This window comes from Pygoscelis adeliae, unplaced genomic scaffold (assembly GCF_000699105.1).
Source record: "Pygoscelis adeliae isolate BGI_AS28 unplaced genomic scaffold, ASM69910v1 Scaffold120, whole genome shotgun sequence".
Lineage (NCBI taxonomy): Eukaryota > Metazoa > Chordata > Aves > Sphenisciformes > Spheniscidae > Pygoscelis > Pygoscelis adeliae.
This window is the reverse complement of record NW_008824032.1, coordinates 1,830,960-1,845,212: the sequence shown is the minus strand read 5'-3', so window position 1 is coordinate 1,845,212 and position 14,253 is coordinate 1,830,960. Positions and strand designations below refer to the sequence as shown.

At 38.8% G+C, this 14,253-nt stretch overlaps 1 protein-coding gene across 2 annotated transcripts in view; it reads right to left on the bottom strand.

Annotated features, from left to right (window-relative positions):
• MAN1A2 (mannosidase, alpha, class 1A, member 2) overlaps positions 1–14,253 on the bottom strand; it is a 161,802-nt gene that overhangs the window by 16,498 nt on the left and 131,051 nt on the right. For both annotated transcript variants that reach the window (XR_663845.1, XM_009329140.1), the window contains exons 10-11: positions 9,998–10,217; positions 1,110–1,282 (exon numbers count right to left, since the gene is read on the bottom strand). Coding sequence is in view for 1 of the 2 variants with exons in the window: in XM_009329140.1 (XP_009327415.1) it covers positions 1,110–1,282; positions 9,998–10,217 (393 nt within the window). In the remaining variant the exon portion in view is untranslated. The remainder of the gene's footprint in view (positions 1–1,109; positions 1,283–9,997; positions 10,218–14,253) is intronic.

The following is a 14,253-nucleotide window of genomic DNA, read 5'->3' as shown; positions in this document are numbered from 1 at the left end:
GGAAATGGCCTCAAGTTGCGCCAGGGGAGGTTTAGATTGGACGTGAGGAAAAATTTCTTTACTGAAAGAGTGGTTAAACATTGGAAGAGGCTGCCCAGGGAAGTGGTTGAGTCACCATCCCTGGAAGTATTTAAAAGACGGGTAGATGAGGTGCTTAGGGACATGGTTTAGTGGACATGGTGGTGTTGGGCTGACGGTTGGACTCGATGATCCAAGGTCTTTTCCAACCTTAATGATTCTATGATTCCATGTTCAAAGGATGAATGAAGGAAGGCCATGAGCACAGATCTGTGTTCAGAGTCTTACAATGAATTTGGGCTTCTGTAGACCAATACAAGCATTTCCAATGAGAAAGACTCAGAAGCATTTTCACACTTGGGAATTTGATTAAAACATACAACAACTAGATTTAAACCCAGGAAAGCAGCTATAAAAAAAAAAAGCAATATGTCCAAAATACCTTAGCAACAATTTTTAAGTTCTGCCTCACGTGCTATTACTTATTCACTTCCCTTTCTGGTCTACTTCTAGTGATGGAATTTTCTGTTATAATTGAGTAAATCTAAACTGACTGGCAATTTTTCTTCCTCCAATCAGGCAACTAAGAAAAGAAAGAGCCATGATACCAACCCACGTATACACGCTATCTAGTCTACAAACCATCTGAGAACCGTTGTCCTACCACTTGTGTTTTAATAGCTGACCAAGAAGGAACTGTAAGAACAGCTTTGTCTTTTAATCTAAACCGAGTGCTAACACATGCTTAACAAAGTTATTTATAATATGCTTTCATTTCCCAGGATAAATTACCTATCCTGGGGGCTGTGGACTACTGGTAACAGCAGGAGTTATCAGAATCCATGTCCAGTGGATTCTATTTCCATGCCTAAAACCCATCAGCTGTATAATGCTGAACATGTTTCTCATCTGTACATCTGATTCAGCAGTTGCAAAACAGGAATAACTGCGTGCACCCCCATATGTACCCTGGTTTACAGGAACTCGCGAAAATCAATTACCATTTGAAGTGTTTCAGTACCACAAGATTAAAGTGCCTCAAAAGGAAAATACATAGAATTAATTTACTGACAGATAATTAATACATTTACCTGTGTTGCCTCCCAGCCCCACTGCCTGTACTTGGGATCATGGGTGAATCTCCACATATACCAGTAGGTCTCAATCACCTCTGGTCTTAGGATGTAATACTTCTCGTTCTGCCGCACTGCCACCGCCTCTATGCCACCATCAAATTTGAATGCTTCTGGACCCAGCTTTAATGCTGCAGAGGAAGGGGGGGGGGGAGGAAGAAAAAAAATTATTCCTTACCAACCTTTGCAGGAAGGGTGGCTAGGAGACTGCTATATCCCAACCATGTGAGAAAAACAGAAACTAGCTTGTCTTTAAGCAGTCTCATAAATATTTCCTATTGTTGAGGCCTATAATTTTCCTTATGAATAATTTATCCAATTCCTGTGAGAAAACTACCTATCTTGACAGATGTACAGTAATCCTCTTGAAACCTAATGAAACGCTAAGAATATAAACACATGAACACATTCAATTATAGGATAAAATTAAAGTGACCGACATTGATTCTTTACAAGCAAAAGAAAAAAAAAGGGTCAACAGAGGTTTTGATGTCCTTTGATCCCACCCAGCACAGTGGAAAAAGATCTTCGAACAAAACCAGGTACCACCATCTCAAATAACCTGCACCTTTATCCAAACTCTCTTGGTTTAGGGAAGTGCTGTCGGGCCACCGTAACTGAAGTGCTTCATAACATGATCCTCAAGTAAAGAGTTTATAACTAGGCAATGAAAACTTAGCCACACCTGAAAATAAATCTCTGAACTAAGAGATCCACTATTTCAGCCCTTAAAGGAAGCTGCAATGGCCCTGTGCCAGCATCTGGAAGACTATTCATGTAAGAAGGAGGTACCTGTAGAAAAATTGTCTATAATATGAAGATGCAATTACGTTTTTTTTTATTATACAGCTACACATTATTCCTCAAATTTGACATAAATAATGCACTCTTATCTACAGCTGCATGCCACCCTTTGCTTTGGCAGAGAATTTTTAAGTTGCTGAACTTTGAAGCTGCACTTGAGCTTTAAAAATTATCAAAGCAATTAATCATGTAATTCCTATGGGCTAGAGGCTCAAATTAACCATGGTCTCATGAGTCTGAAAGGGGAACCTTATACGAGCACCTCCCAGTGCGTACCCCAGCATAAAATGTCCAAAAAAAGTTCCTTAATCTTTTTGTTTCAAGGGAGTACGGCTCTGGATGCCAACAGAAAAAAGCACCACACTCTGCTTCAGCCACATGTCTGGTAAGGAAAACTCCATCAAGAAATGTTTATGATACTTCTTTCAAAATGGGCCATTTTACCAGTTTCAGTAAAAAAAATTTACAGATTTTACTGCAAAATCAATGAGATTAGATACAGAGTTCTACCTATCCAAAATTAAGAAGATAAGGATGGCCATACTGAACCAGGTGGAAGTTCTGTCTGGTCCAGTATCAAGTCTCCAACAATGATCAAAATCAGACAAGGATGGGGAAGAGGAAGAACAGGCCAAGTATATGAGATACCTTTTTCCAGCTTCTCTACCAGTCTCCAATTTCTTTGAGCTCAAGGCTTCTCTCAAACTAGACATGCTTTTTTATGTGGTCAGTAATTCTTAATAGATTTATTTCTCAAGTACTTATCTGGTGTTTCCTTGAACCTGTATAAGCCTTAAGCATCCAAAACAACCTCTGCTAAGGAGTTCCACATCTCTAATACCTCTGGCGTAGAAACTCTCTCTGCAGCTCTTCCAGTTCTACTATATTATTTGTGAAATGAGAGGACAAGCCTGAATACAGCACTAAAAGTGTGGACAAGATTAATACAGTGACATAATGACATTTTCTATTTTGCTCTTTCTCACTTTGTTTTTCCTGACTGCTACTGAGCTGACATTTTCATAATCTCAAGAGCAATTTCCTGAGTTGTAATGGTCAGTTAAGAGCTCATCATTTTATATGTGAGGTTAGGAATAATTTTTTCATAGGCGCCTCACTTTACATTTAATTACACCGAATTTAATTTAGTAATTTATTACGCAATTACTCAACCTCTTAAGGTCCTTGCATAATTTTTCAGCTTTCTTTCATCCTTGCTATCCTTTTTTTTTGGTTATTATCAGCACGCTTACCTTACTGTTCCTGCCCTTTTCCTGATCATTTATATATATGTATATTTGTATATATTTTTATTTATATATACATACACATATTAAAATATAAAATGTAAATATACTATACATTTATACACATCTATACACATAAAGATGTATCAAATATATCAGAGTACCACTGGTTAGCCACTATTCGTCCATTGGAATAACTGACTATTTATTATACTGCCCTATTTGTTATACTACAACCATTGTTTTTTCTCCATGCAGGTACTTGCTGTTTATGCTGTAGCTGCTTAATAGCCTTAAAGGGCCTTAGTAGAGGACTTTTGAAAAAGCCTTTTGGAAATCAGGTAAACCATGTCAGCTGTATTACTCTTATCCGCCGAAGAAGCTGGATTTCAGGCAGTTCTAGTGATGCATCATCTACAGAAACTGTGACACCTTCTCTTGCTTTGTAGCCTGCTGGCACATTAAATCTTTAATTATTTACTCATATCTACTTCTAATGTTATTGGGCACTCCAAGAAATTATACCACCCAAGGATGGGTGACCCCTGCATATTGTGACAATCTCACTGAATTTTTATCTGAAACCAAGGATGTAAAATTAATCACAGCACTTCTACTAACAGCTGCCTAAAATAAAGAAGCTACTATGAACATAGTACCTTTCAGAGGAGCATTCTTCTAAGCAAAGAACCATCTAAGGCCATTTTACAATGCTATAGTGGTCACACTTTAATCCAGATATTTTAGTATTAATGGGGCTGATAGGCTATAGTCTAGGCAGGGAGAGCAGATGAGAAACAATTTCACATCATAGTGCAAAATTGCAAAGCTAAACCAGTACCATCTTAAAAGAGATTTTAACTGATTTAAAGTTGACTTCAATGAGAGCTGTATTTAGCACTGCTGAAAATAAGGGCAAATCCTCAGATTTCTAGATAAATATTTATGTATCTAATTTTAGAAATATTTTTGAAAACATTGTTTAATTTTTTGTGTGTTCCTTTAAGACTAGAGTCAATCTAGCAATAAATTTCCTGAAAGTAAGAAAGGATTCATAATTATAATAATACTTTCTAGGCTCCGACTCACAAAATTTGAGGAAGAAAAAAATACTTTTGTTTGAGACTCTCTGAACCATTCCATCAACGTACATTGTTATTTTATACTTCTCATGAAAACAAGTAATTATTCTTGTTTCTTCATCTTTGCCTGTTTAGCTGCTTACTGAGAGTCTTGGGACACAGACAGCATCTACTCATACCCTTACAATGTCTCAGCTGAAATCTTAGTCATCTGGCTTATTCTGCATTGGAATTGTCACACATATAAGAACAGCTAAAGCTGTACCCAGATTCTGTGGACAGTTCTTGTCAAGAAACTTTAAAGACATGCAAAAAACTTCATCCTAAAATAACCTGCCTGTAGTCAGTCAATACTTTACATAGTATCAGCTAATGGCTGGGAAAATTCTTATGTATAAGGGATGGTGTATTTTACTAAAAATAGTGTGCTATAAATCAGCACATGCTGCCATCTATATAGATAATTTTGCTTATTAATCTAACCTCTACAATACCTATGAAAGCTAATTATTCAGATTGATTTGTTAGTGGTCTTTCTATTCTTCCAATTTCATTGGACTTTTTTTTTTTTTTTTACCATTTATGGATTTCACTTTACCATGTTTCTCAGTGGTACATGTTAAGCATGTAAAACAAAGAACTGATCCCCAGCAACTGGAATACCTCAAGATGTGCAGTCCACACACAAGCGTAAACATTGAGAAACCTTGCACCATAAGCACATGAAGCTGTATTCTTTTTGCCTTACCAGTGCCACTGACAGCATTATGATTCCTTGTGCTGTGCTGGTACATGGGCACACAGATCAGAGCATGCCCTCTATCTTAGGTTCTGTCAATCTTCTCTCCAAATCGAGAGCACACTGGACTACAGAAAAATCTTGAAATCTACTGTCATAGGATGGGAGATTTAGGATGACTGCAGCAATAATCTATCAATAGGTTATGGTACAGAAAAAAGCAGAGTAGGTAGGAAGCAGAGGCATGTGTAGAGTACACATCACAAGACTATTCTGGTTACAGTTAAGTTTTCTGACTTTGACCATCAATAAGCCTTTTCAAATCCTTGGTGTTCCCAAGGGATGCCACATGCATCCACAATTTCCTGAAGAGAGGAAGAGCCTCGGAGGTCTCATGCCCACAAGTTCAATGGATCCTGGAAACACAAATCCCTTGCTCAGAGGCAGATCAGTATCACACAAGTAACAATGTCACAGGTAGACAGACCACCTTACATTTGGACAATGAAACCTGGGCCTGATGTGAGAAAATAGTGTGTGTAGGATAGCAACATTTTCTCAGGGGGTAGGTCTGGAAGACTTGATCCCAAAAAACAGCAGCGTGTCGACTGAGTTTAACTGTCCAAAGCTAAAAAGCCCCAAGCTAACCTGAAGGGAATGATTAACCTGCTTTTAATTACTCAGTCACTTGGATAACAAAAGCAGATACTTTCACCCAAGTTGGGTTACTATGATGGCCAGGTACCTTATGAAAAACCTCTGATCCGTACAGAAGTCAAGCAACTGACTTTTGAACTCGAATGGGTCTGTTTCTACCACAAGGCATACCTCCTGTTACCTATTTTGACTGAGATGTCGAACAAGGTATCCTTGAATTCAAGAGACAAAAGTCCTTCTCCTCTCTGTAGAGCCTCCATCGCCATCCTGAACTGAGCTTATATATGAACACATGCAGTCCTCTTAAGTCCAAAATGGGGTCTCATGCTTCCTCCACATCTGCCTCTATGAAAAAACTATTCATCTTAGTATTGATTAATCCTGACTAAAGCAGCAGCAACTACAAACGATAATGGTGTTAGGTAATGAGGAAGAAACTGAGTCATGTGGGCTGAGATTGAGTATCTTTGCTTGACCCAGCAAGACATGTAGGTGCAATAGGCTGTGGCCTCTCTAAGGTAGCTTCACAGATATGAGGTTGGTCTTATTTATATGTTGGGAGACGTGGCATGGTGTCATGCCAGCAACAATCTGTCCAAAAGGTGATGGTGTGCTTTAACTTGTGCCACACTTTCAATCAAGTTAAGAAATGTCCTAAAATCTTCAGCAAGCCCCAATGATGCACTGTGAGCATCCAAAAAACCTGCAAGGGATCACTGATACACATTCCAGGGGTCTAAGGAATACCCAAAATGTCAGTGGAAAGCTCTCATTCCAATGATGCCAAGACTAAGGCAAATAAATCAGTCTACGACATTACTGTGCAAAACTGTGACCACGTGGCAACTTTTGCTGGTTACATGGTAAAGTGATTGCTGTTGCCAAAATGGAAAGAAAGGATGGGCAGTGGAGGATATTTTTTCACCAGTAAAGAGGTAAAAAAGCAGGATGCTTTTCTATCTGCAGGGTGACCTCAATCCTCCCCAAATAATTTGTGGCAAAACACACATCTTTTCATCATGCGTCTGGGGAGCCTAAAAGAAGTATTTGAGTTGGGGAATGGGTTACAGTATGTTTGGGAGCACTGTAACCCAGCTAAGCTTGTGTGGGATTCTTGCAATACAATCCGCTCCTCTGCCTGGCAGCTGGAAGAGGAGGGTATAACTGCCTGCTGGTGCAACAGCTCCTAAACACCATCTACTGCTGAAAGCACAAACTGGATGGCGACAGAATGCTTGACATCGAGGGGTAGACCAGAAAGCGGAGAAGGATTCATAATGGCCTAAGACCTCAAGGGTCTCAGAAGCCATCAAGAGAAGCAAATGCATCCAAGGGACCAGAGAGATGGTCTTAGAAAGAGAGTCTGGGCAATCATAATTCAACAGGTGACTTCTCACATCAATTGTCATAACTTCAGTCCCAAAGGCAAGTAAATGAATAAGAGAGGCAAACAGACAAGACCAAATGAAAGGGCTATATTAGCTTGACAAAATATGTAAAGTCTTGTTTTGTTAAAGAAGGCTGAAGTCACCACAAACGCTCTGCCTTATAGAGGGTGATCGAGTTTTGTCTGAAGACATAGGGTAATGTATGAGAGGGGAAAATGATCTGAGAGGATACTATTATTGCCTTAAAAAATCCTAATACATCAAGAACCTCCAGTCACAAATGTCATGGCAGAAAATTACCTCAATGCTAAATAGGCATGTGTACGGTCACTGCAAGACAAGCATTTTACTTATTACCACACTGGTAAAATCTGTCCAGATCAAAGTTACTCCAACGGCATTTATCTGAAAACTCAGAAGTCCTGGACCCTAAATCATCTGTCATGTCACCATGTTTGTTTATTTATGCAAGACATGGAAAGCATAGTTTCAAACCAGAATTTCAGGAGATGGTATTCCATGATTTATATAACATTATTGTAAAGACAGTAGCAAACGTAGAATTTAGTTTGCCTAAAGCTCTCTGAAATATCAAATTCTCTCTTTTTTTTTTTTTTAAACAGGCTTTCATACCTGCAATATGTGCAACAGGTTGCTGACAGTTGACAATATAATGCTCTTCTTTTCCAGAAGTGCTTTTATTCTGTGAAATTCTGTTTCGATTTTCCTGAGACTGGACCCTGAAACAGCTTTTTTTTTTTTCCTCATGCTTAGCCCTTATGGAAATTTAGGTTGCTTCATAAAGTAGTATTTTTATACTAGAATATTATAAACCCAGGCATATACTGCAGTTTATTATGAGCAACCCTGGGAAGACACAGGAAAGGACAGCTCTGGTTGGTTTATCTGAAGAAGAGAGCTCTCTGTCCTCAGCACGCAGCCTCAGCACCTTGCTGTCTCCTCTGGGGACACCAAATGGTGCAAGAGTTCTCCTGCGTCTACAGGAGAAAGAGGTCAGGCTCTCCCCTTTGCTGACTGAAACAAACTTATCAGCTGAACCAGGATGACTGTCTGCCCTCTGAAAGAGAGCTTTTTTCCTGCAACCAGCTAGTTTTATCATTAAAGTGTACAATTATGTCTCAAATCCTGCTGTTAAAGCATAATGAAGAAGTTGACATTTTGCACATAACAGTTCTTTATTTTCTTTGAAAAATCAGCCCAGGCAAAAAAAAAAAAACCAACCAAAAAAACACCAAACAAAAAATCCACATTCCTGAGATTGCATGACTGAACAAAAGAAAACTAGGGCATTGCAAATTTATAGCTGTCTGTAAAACTTTCAATCTGTTTATTGCATGTGTGTGTTCTTATACAGTCATTAAATATGTAACCAAAACTTTTATCCCCCCCCCCCATCTTTTGACGTATTTAGGGTACAGAATAAACATCTGAAGGAATAAAATTAGGACTGCACAAACAACTGTAAATTTAGCATTGCTTATTTTTAAGTGTCAAATTAAAAGTTTAAATGCAGTTTTTCAGAATGCAACAACAGCTACTATGTCCTACCTTTTTCCTTAAGTATCCTCACATTTTTTCTTCTCCTTTTTTTTAATGCTGTTGCTACCCAGGTAAAAGTATCACTTATGTGACTGAAATCTTTAAAATGACAGGCAATTATACAATGATACTGTGTAATCCTATAAATAAATACATGAATTCTCATCTTAAAACTGCCTGAGTTTTAGTTACCATTACTTCTACTAAGAAGTTATTTCAGAAGCTCACTCCTCTGATGGCTACACAAAGCCATTTCCAATTTCCAACCTACATTTATTCATGGCAAGCTTACAAATCTTGCTCTTGGTAGAACTGTGTCGTTTATATCTTAAAATAAATCTATTTCTTTTCAGTGTTTACCCCTTGAGATGACAACAAATTTATTTCTTTCTTTGGCATTATTTTTCTAGTCTGGGAAAATAAGAGAGGTCGGCCTGCTCATTGTAAGATAAAAGCTCTGTCACTCTAATCGTTCTTGTGGTCCTTCTCTGCATTTGTTCTGCTTGAAATTCAGATTTGTACAGTGTATTCTGGATGACAAATTATATGTGTCTTCTAAGGCATTGTTAATATTCTCTAATCTCTGCTGAAAATTCTTCACCTGATACAGACTAGGACTGCACTGGCATTTTTCAATTTCCAGTTTAGAGAAAGAGCTCCTGCCTTTTTTCTAGTGAACTACTTATTTCTGACAGTCCAGTCCTCAAGATCTTCCTGTTTACTATTCTGAGACTCTTCTGTTTTAATTGTGTCTTATGACTGTATGGGTACCGTAAGTGTAATCAGCACACTTCGACTTTATGCATCAAGGTCACTATTAAAGATGTAAAATAAACCTGGTCCAAAAGACTGAACTTGAGAAAATTCCAGCCCAACAGTGAAGTCTGATATTGCTTCCTCACTAGTCATGTCTTTGGCCATCTCTCAGTTTGCATACTAAACTTCATCCTCTCTAAGTACAAGTTTAATTGTACTTAGTACAATTAGTAAAAACAGTAAAAGGTGTATTTACAAATTTTTCACTCTACATAACCGTAAGAACAGTATACATGAAATGAAAAACTGCCCTATATATCTGGAAGAACAAGACTTCACACACACCCCTTCCTCCCTACACCCATATAACCTATCTTAGCTGACTGATCCAAAAATAGGGATAAATGTGCCAGAAGGAACCACATAAAGTTTGGTTTTACATTTACTCACTATGATGTAGATCAGAAGTAAATACATGGATGTTAAAAAAATTGTACTTGTATAAAAACAGTGCATGTTAGACAAGGCATAGGTCCATAACAAATCTTAAAAATAATTACAACAATTTCTTTATTTCAACTACAGAAATAACTAGATTAGCAATGTATCTTACTTGTTCTGTCATATGACTCATGACACGTATGTGCAATTTCAGCTCCAAGCTGCAAATAATGTCCAGCTTTATCATCTCTGGAACCATCTGCTCCAAGGGCAAACATTCCCCCTGCAAAACAGGTCAAATGGCCCATCTTTCTTTCAAGGTGCCCGTTCTTCCACTCCCCAATGAAGGTCAGTCCTCCATTGGACTTTCTGATGAGATGTTTTTCTATGGCCTACAAGAAGATTAAGAGAACTTTCAAATACTGTTTCACATTCAAGTTTTACATACTAACTCTCCTTCAAAGAATAAAGTATTGTTTTCAAAACAAAAAGAATTTTCTTCTTTCAAATCCACTTCTGAGCACTACAGGAACAAACAGCTATAAGAATCTAATTTCAACGTACACAAAAAATTACCCTAACTGCTAATCGATGCTAATGAGTTCAAACATAGGAAAATCACGACATAGATAACATTGCACTTTTAGCTGAGAATTCAGCACATATTTTACGGCTCAAACAATGTTTGTCTACCTGTTAACTCCGAGAAGTACCTATTTGTTCTGCTGTACAGTCTGTGTGTACTCAGAAAAATACATCCACATTGGAAACTTTTGGTCAGCAACATATGTAAAGGCAGCACCTGTACTCTCAGTCAGTCTTTAATAGGAAGTGATAGGAATGCTCCAGCCACCTTCTAGCTGCTTCTCCATAGCAGCTTTCTGAATGCACATGGTCAAAGATGGGTAAGGGTTAGAGCAGCTGTTCACAAAAAACATTATTATTTTATAGGTGAGGCAACTGCTACTTTTTCTTTGCACATTTGTACCAATATACATTGTTGCTTGTGACTTATAAATGGTATTCTTCTGGTAGCAGGAAGAACAGCTGACCTAACTTTCCAAAGTTTGCAAACTACACGGAACAACACATTTACTTAAGCCTCTTTCAGAGAGGTTCACAATCCCCACCAATCTACTGCAGTACTTACTATCTTCAGCATTAGACAGTTTTTCTTGTAACTAGAATCTTGTTACAGTTTGAGTCCTATAATAATAAAGACAATTATCATCTTTACCATGGAGACATTATTCCTATCTTCTTTCCAGAAATCTCCTTTGTACGTCCACACATAACCATCTGATGGGTTCACAACTTCCTTCAAAGTGCATGACCTGTAACTGGTCAGAGTACTCCAAGGCTTATTAGAGTTAAAGGACTGAAGTGTCATTAAAAAGGTATTTACTACTCTCCTTGCCATCCACAAGATCTATTACAGAAGTGAATTACTACCCCTCTCCATTACTTTTCTGGTACCTACAACAACTTACACCCCAAATGTCCACAATTGTATTTTGCACTAAAAGTAGATATACTGAGAACACACAGGCAGAGGATCCTGCATATAGTGAAAGCAGTTATCGTGGATGTGGAGGTCACGTCTGCTGCACACAGTTCTCTCCTTGCTATCTACACAGTGCAAACTATGCAGTTCACTACAATACAGATTCAAGCAATAAATACACAGATTAATCAGCTTGCAACTTGTAATTCAGGTTTAAAACTGGAGAGTGAAATAGCTTTTCCCTCTAAATAAAAGTGAGACTGTCTTTAGTTTTCAACAAAATGGACAAACGAAAAGCTTTAAGCTCTTCTGTGACTGTAGTAGGTATTTCAACTTTTTTTTTTTTTAAGCTGATGTGTAAGTGATACAGGACTGTTAAAGCAGCTGTACTGAACACAGCAATATTTGATAACATTGAAGTCCTCCATCCAGGTACTGAAATAACATCTGACAGCTTTCCAAAGTTTTCTTCAACAAAAAACTTTTCTAAAAACAAAATTATTGAAATTACAGTTAGAAAAGGCAGAATTTGTAGGATTAGGAGCCTCATCTGGGGAAGACGATAATATAAACAGTAATCTGAAATAGTTGTGTTTCTGAATATGTATGTGTTTCTGTATGGTTTTCTGAATATGTTCCTGACTTGAGATGCTGCAGTGCTTGCATGCTTGAATGATTATAGTGATGTGAATCTACACCTCAGCCATGTAGCCAGTGAAGATCTGGCGATCCCCATACAAAAAATTCTCAACAAGTTTCACAATTTCAGCTTTTAACACAGCTGTGAATCTACATACTAGGACATTGAAATGAAGCATCCTTTACAGTGGAAGACTGCACTAATGTTATATAGCACGGAGAGGTCACAGATACAGAACTTGTTCGTACTCTTATTATGAAGTATATGGTGACCTGGCTAAGGCTTCACATGCGATGGATTGGAAATCATGACATCTGAAGAACAGATGCTGTCACCTTTCTTCCTCTTAATACCTCCAAGGAATGGGGTATCGCTGCCTACTGCAAGACTTGAGAGCCAGGGTATGGTTGTCTATCTTCCACCCTCCCACCTGGAATAAGCTAAGGTAGTGAAGTGTGGCTGGACAGAGACCTTCTTTTAGACTGGTGGGTGCTGAGAACATTTCCAACTCTGTGCTATGAGTGGGAAGAATGTATTTTACACCCTTCCCCTTCTGCTTCCATAAATGACGCAAAGAGCTTTTGCTCCAAGTTTTGAAAAACAAAGAGTAAGAAGTGTCAGCTATGGAGGAAGACCTATGTTACGGACATCAACAAAAGAATGGTAAGGGAATGGGCTCTTAAAAATATTTTAGGATTTTAAATAAAAATTCAAATTGAAATTATGTAAACAAATCCTACTCACTAACTCTTTGCCCATGTCTTTCAATGTCAAGTAGGACCTGGGATAAACACAAACCCTAAACCAGAAGGATGTTCCACAATGCATAAATCAGTACGGTTCATGCAGATTCAAATGTACGTGGGTGGGTCTAGCTGAGAGAAAAGATGAAGAGGAAACCTTCTGATGCTTGCACTGCAGGTCATATCATACATGAAGCTGGAGCAGCTCAGCTCTTTCTCCCTCCTATCCACAGTGTGTTTTCATCTGGTCCCAAATTTGCTTTGCTGTGTCTCCATTCAGAGACAGAGATTTGCCCATACAAAATGTTTGCAAGACTGGACTTACAGTGAAGAGGATGAAAGGGAAAGTTTATTTCCTCTAATTTTGAAGTGCTACAGTTTAGGAGTCAGAATAAAAAATTTCAACAGTAACTACAATGGATGTTAAACATTAACTGCTAAACATTTTTAAACCCACAGGACCCAATAAACTGTATTTTAGACTATTAAAAGTACTCAACTAATGTTTTGAACTACTAATGTTGACTTTAACAAACCCTGGAAAGCTAAGAAAGTTCAAAAGGACTGGGAAATAGCTGATGCTTTAACAGTATTTTAAAAGGTTAATAGAGCAATCATATAAAATGAATTATGTGGTTTCAAAAAAAATGTGTCATTGACAAGTATCAGCATGCTGATACTAGGAATATTAGGACTTTGAGGAATTTCCTTGGTATTGTACATAATATTAGTCCTAAACAAATTCAAGGCAGCACATATGAAGTGGATTAAAACTTCGCTTGCTAGAACAGTTCAAAGTAAAAGAAAAAACTGTGAAAAATCCTCATCCTGTGAAGATTCTGCAAAGATACTTTTATTCAGTGCTAGGCAGCATTTCTACCAATGATCTGCAAGAAACAACCACTCTGCAGGTCGAAGAGGAAAGTCCTGTCACACCAGGAAAAGCGCTGGAGCTGAGTAACGCAGCCCGATCTGCCCCCCGTATAACAACCAACACCACCACTAAGAAAAGGCAACGGGTGATAGCAGTAGCCGACTCTCTTCTGAGCGGTACAGAGGCACCCATTTGCCGACCGGACGCACTCTCCAGAGAGGTGTGCTGCTTCCCGGGGGCTCACATCAGGGATGTCACCGAGAGGCTACCAAGCCTCGTACAGTCCACTGACTATTGTCCGCTGCTGCTGTTTCACGTGGGCACCGGTGACACAGCCAGGAGCAGACTGAGGACTACCAAGAAGGACTACAGAGCCCTGGGAGCGGCGGTAAGGGACTCGGGAGCACAGGTAGTTTTCTCATCAGTCCTCCCGGTCAAAGGGAAGGGGTTTGAAAGGGCCAGTTGAATCTGGCGAGTCAACAAATGGTTATGGGACTGGTGCCACAGCCAGGGGTTCAGCTACTTAGACCATGGGACTCGCTTTGAGAAACCTGGTCTACTGGGGGCTGACGGGGTGCATCTGTCAGAGAAGGGGAAGAGCATCTCCGGTCATAGGCTTGCCAAGCTGGTGAAGAGGGCTTTAAACTAGAGATGCCGGGGGAGGGGA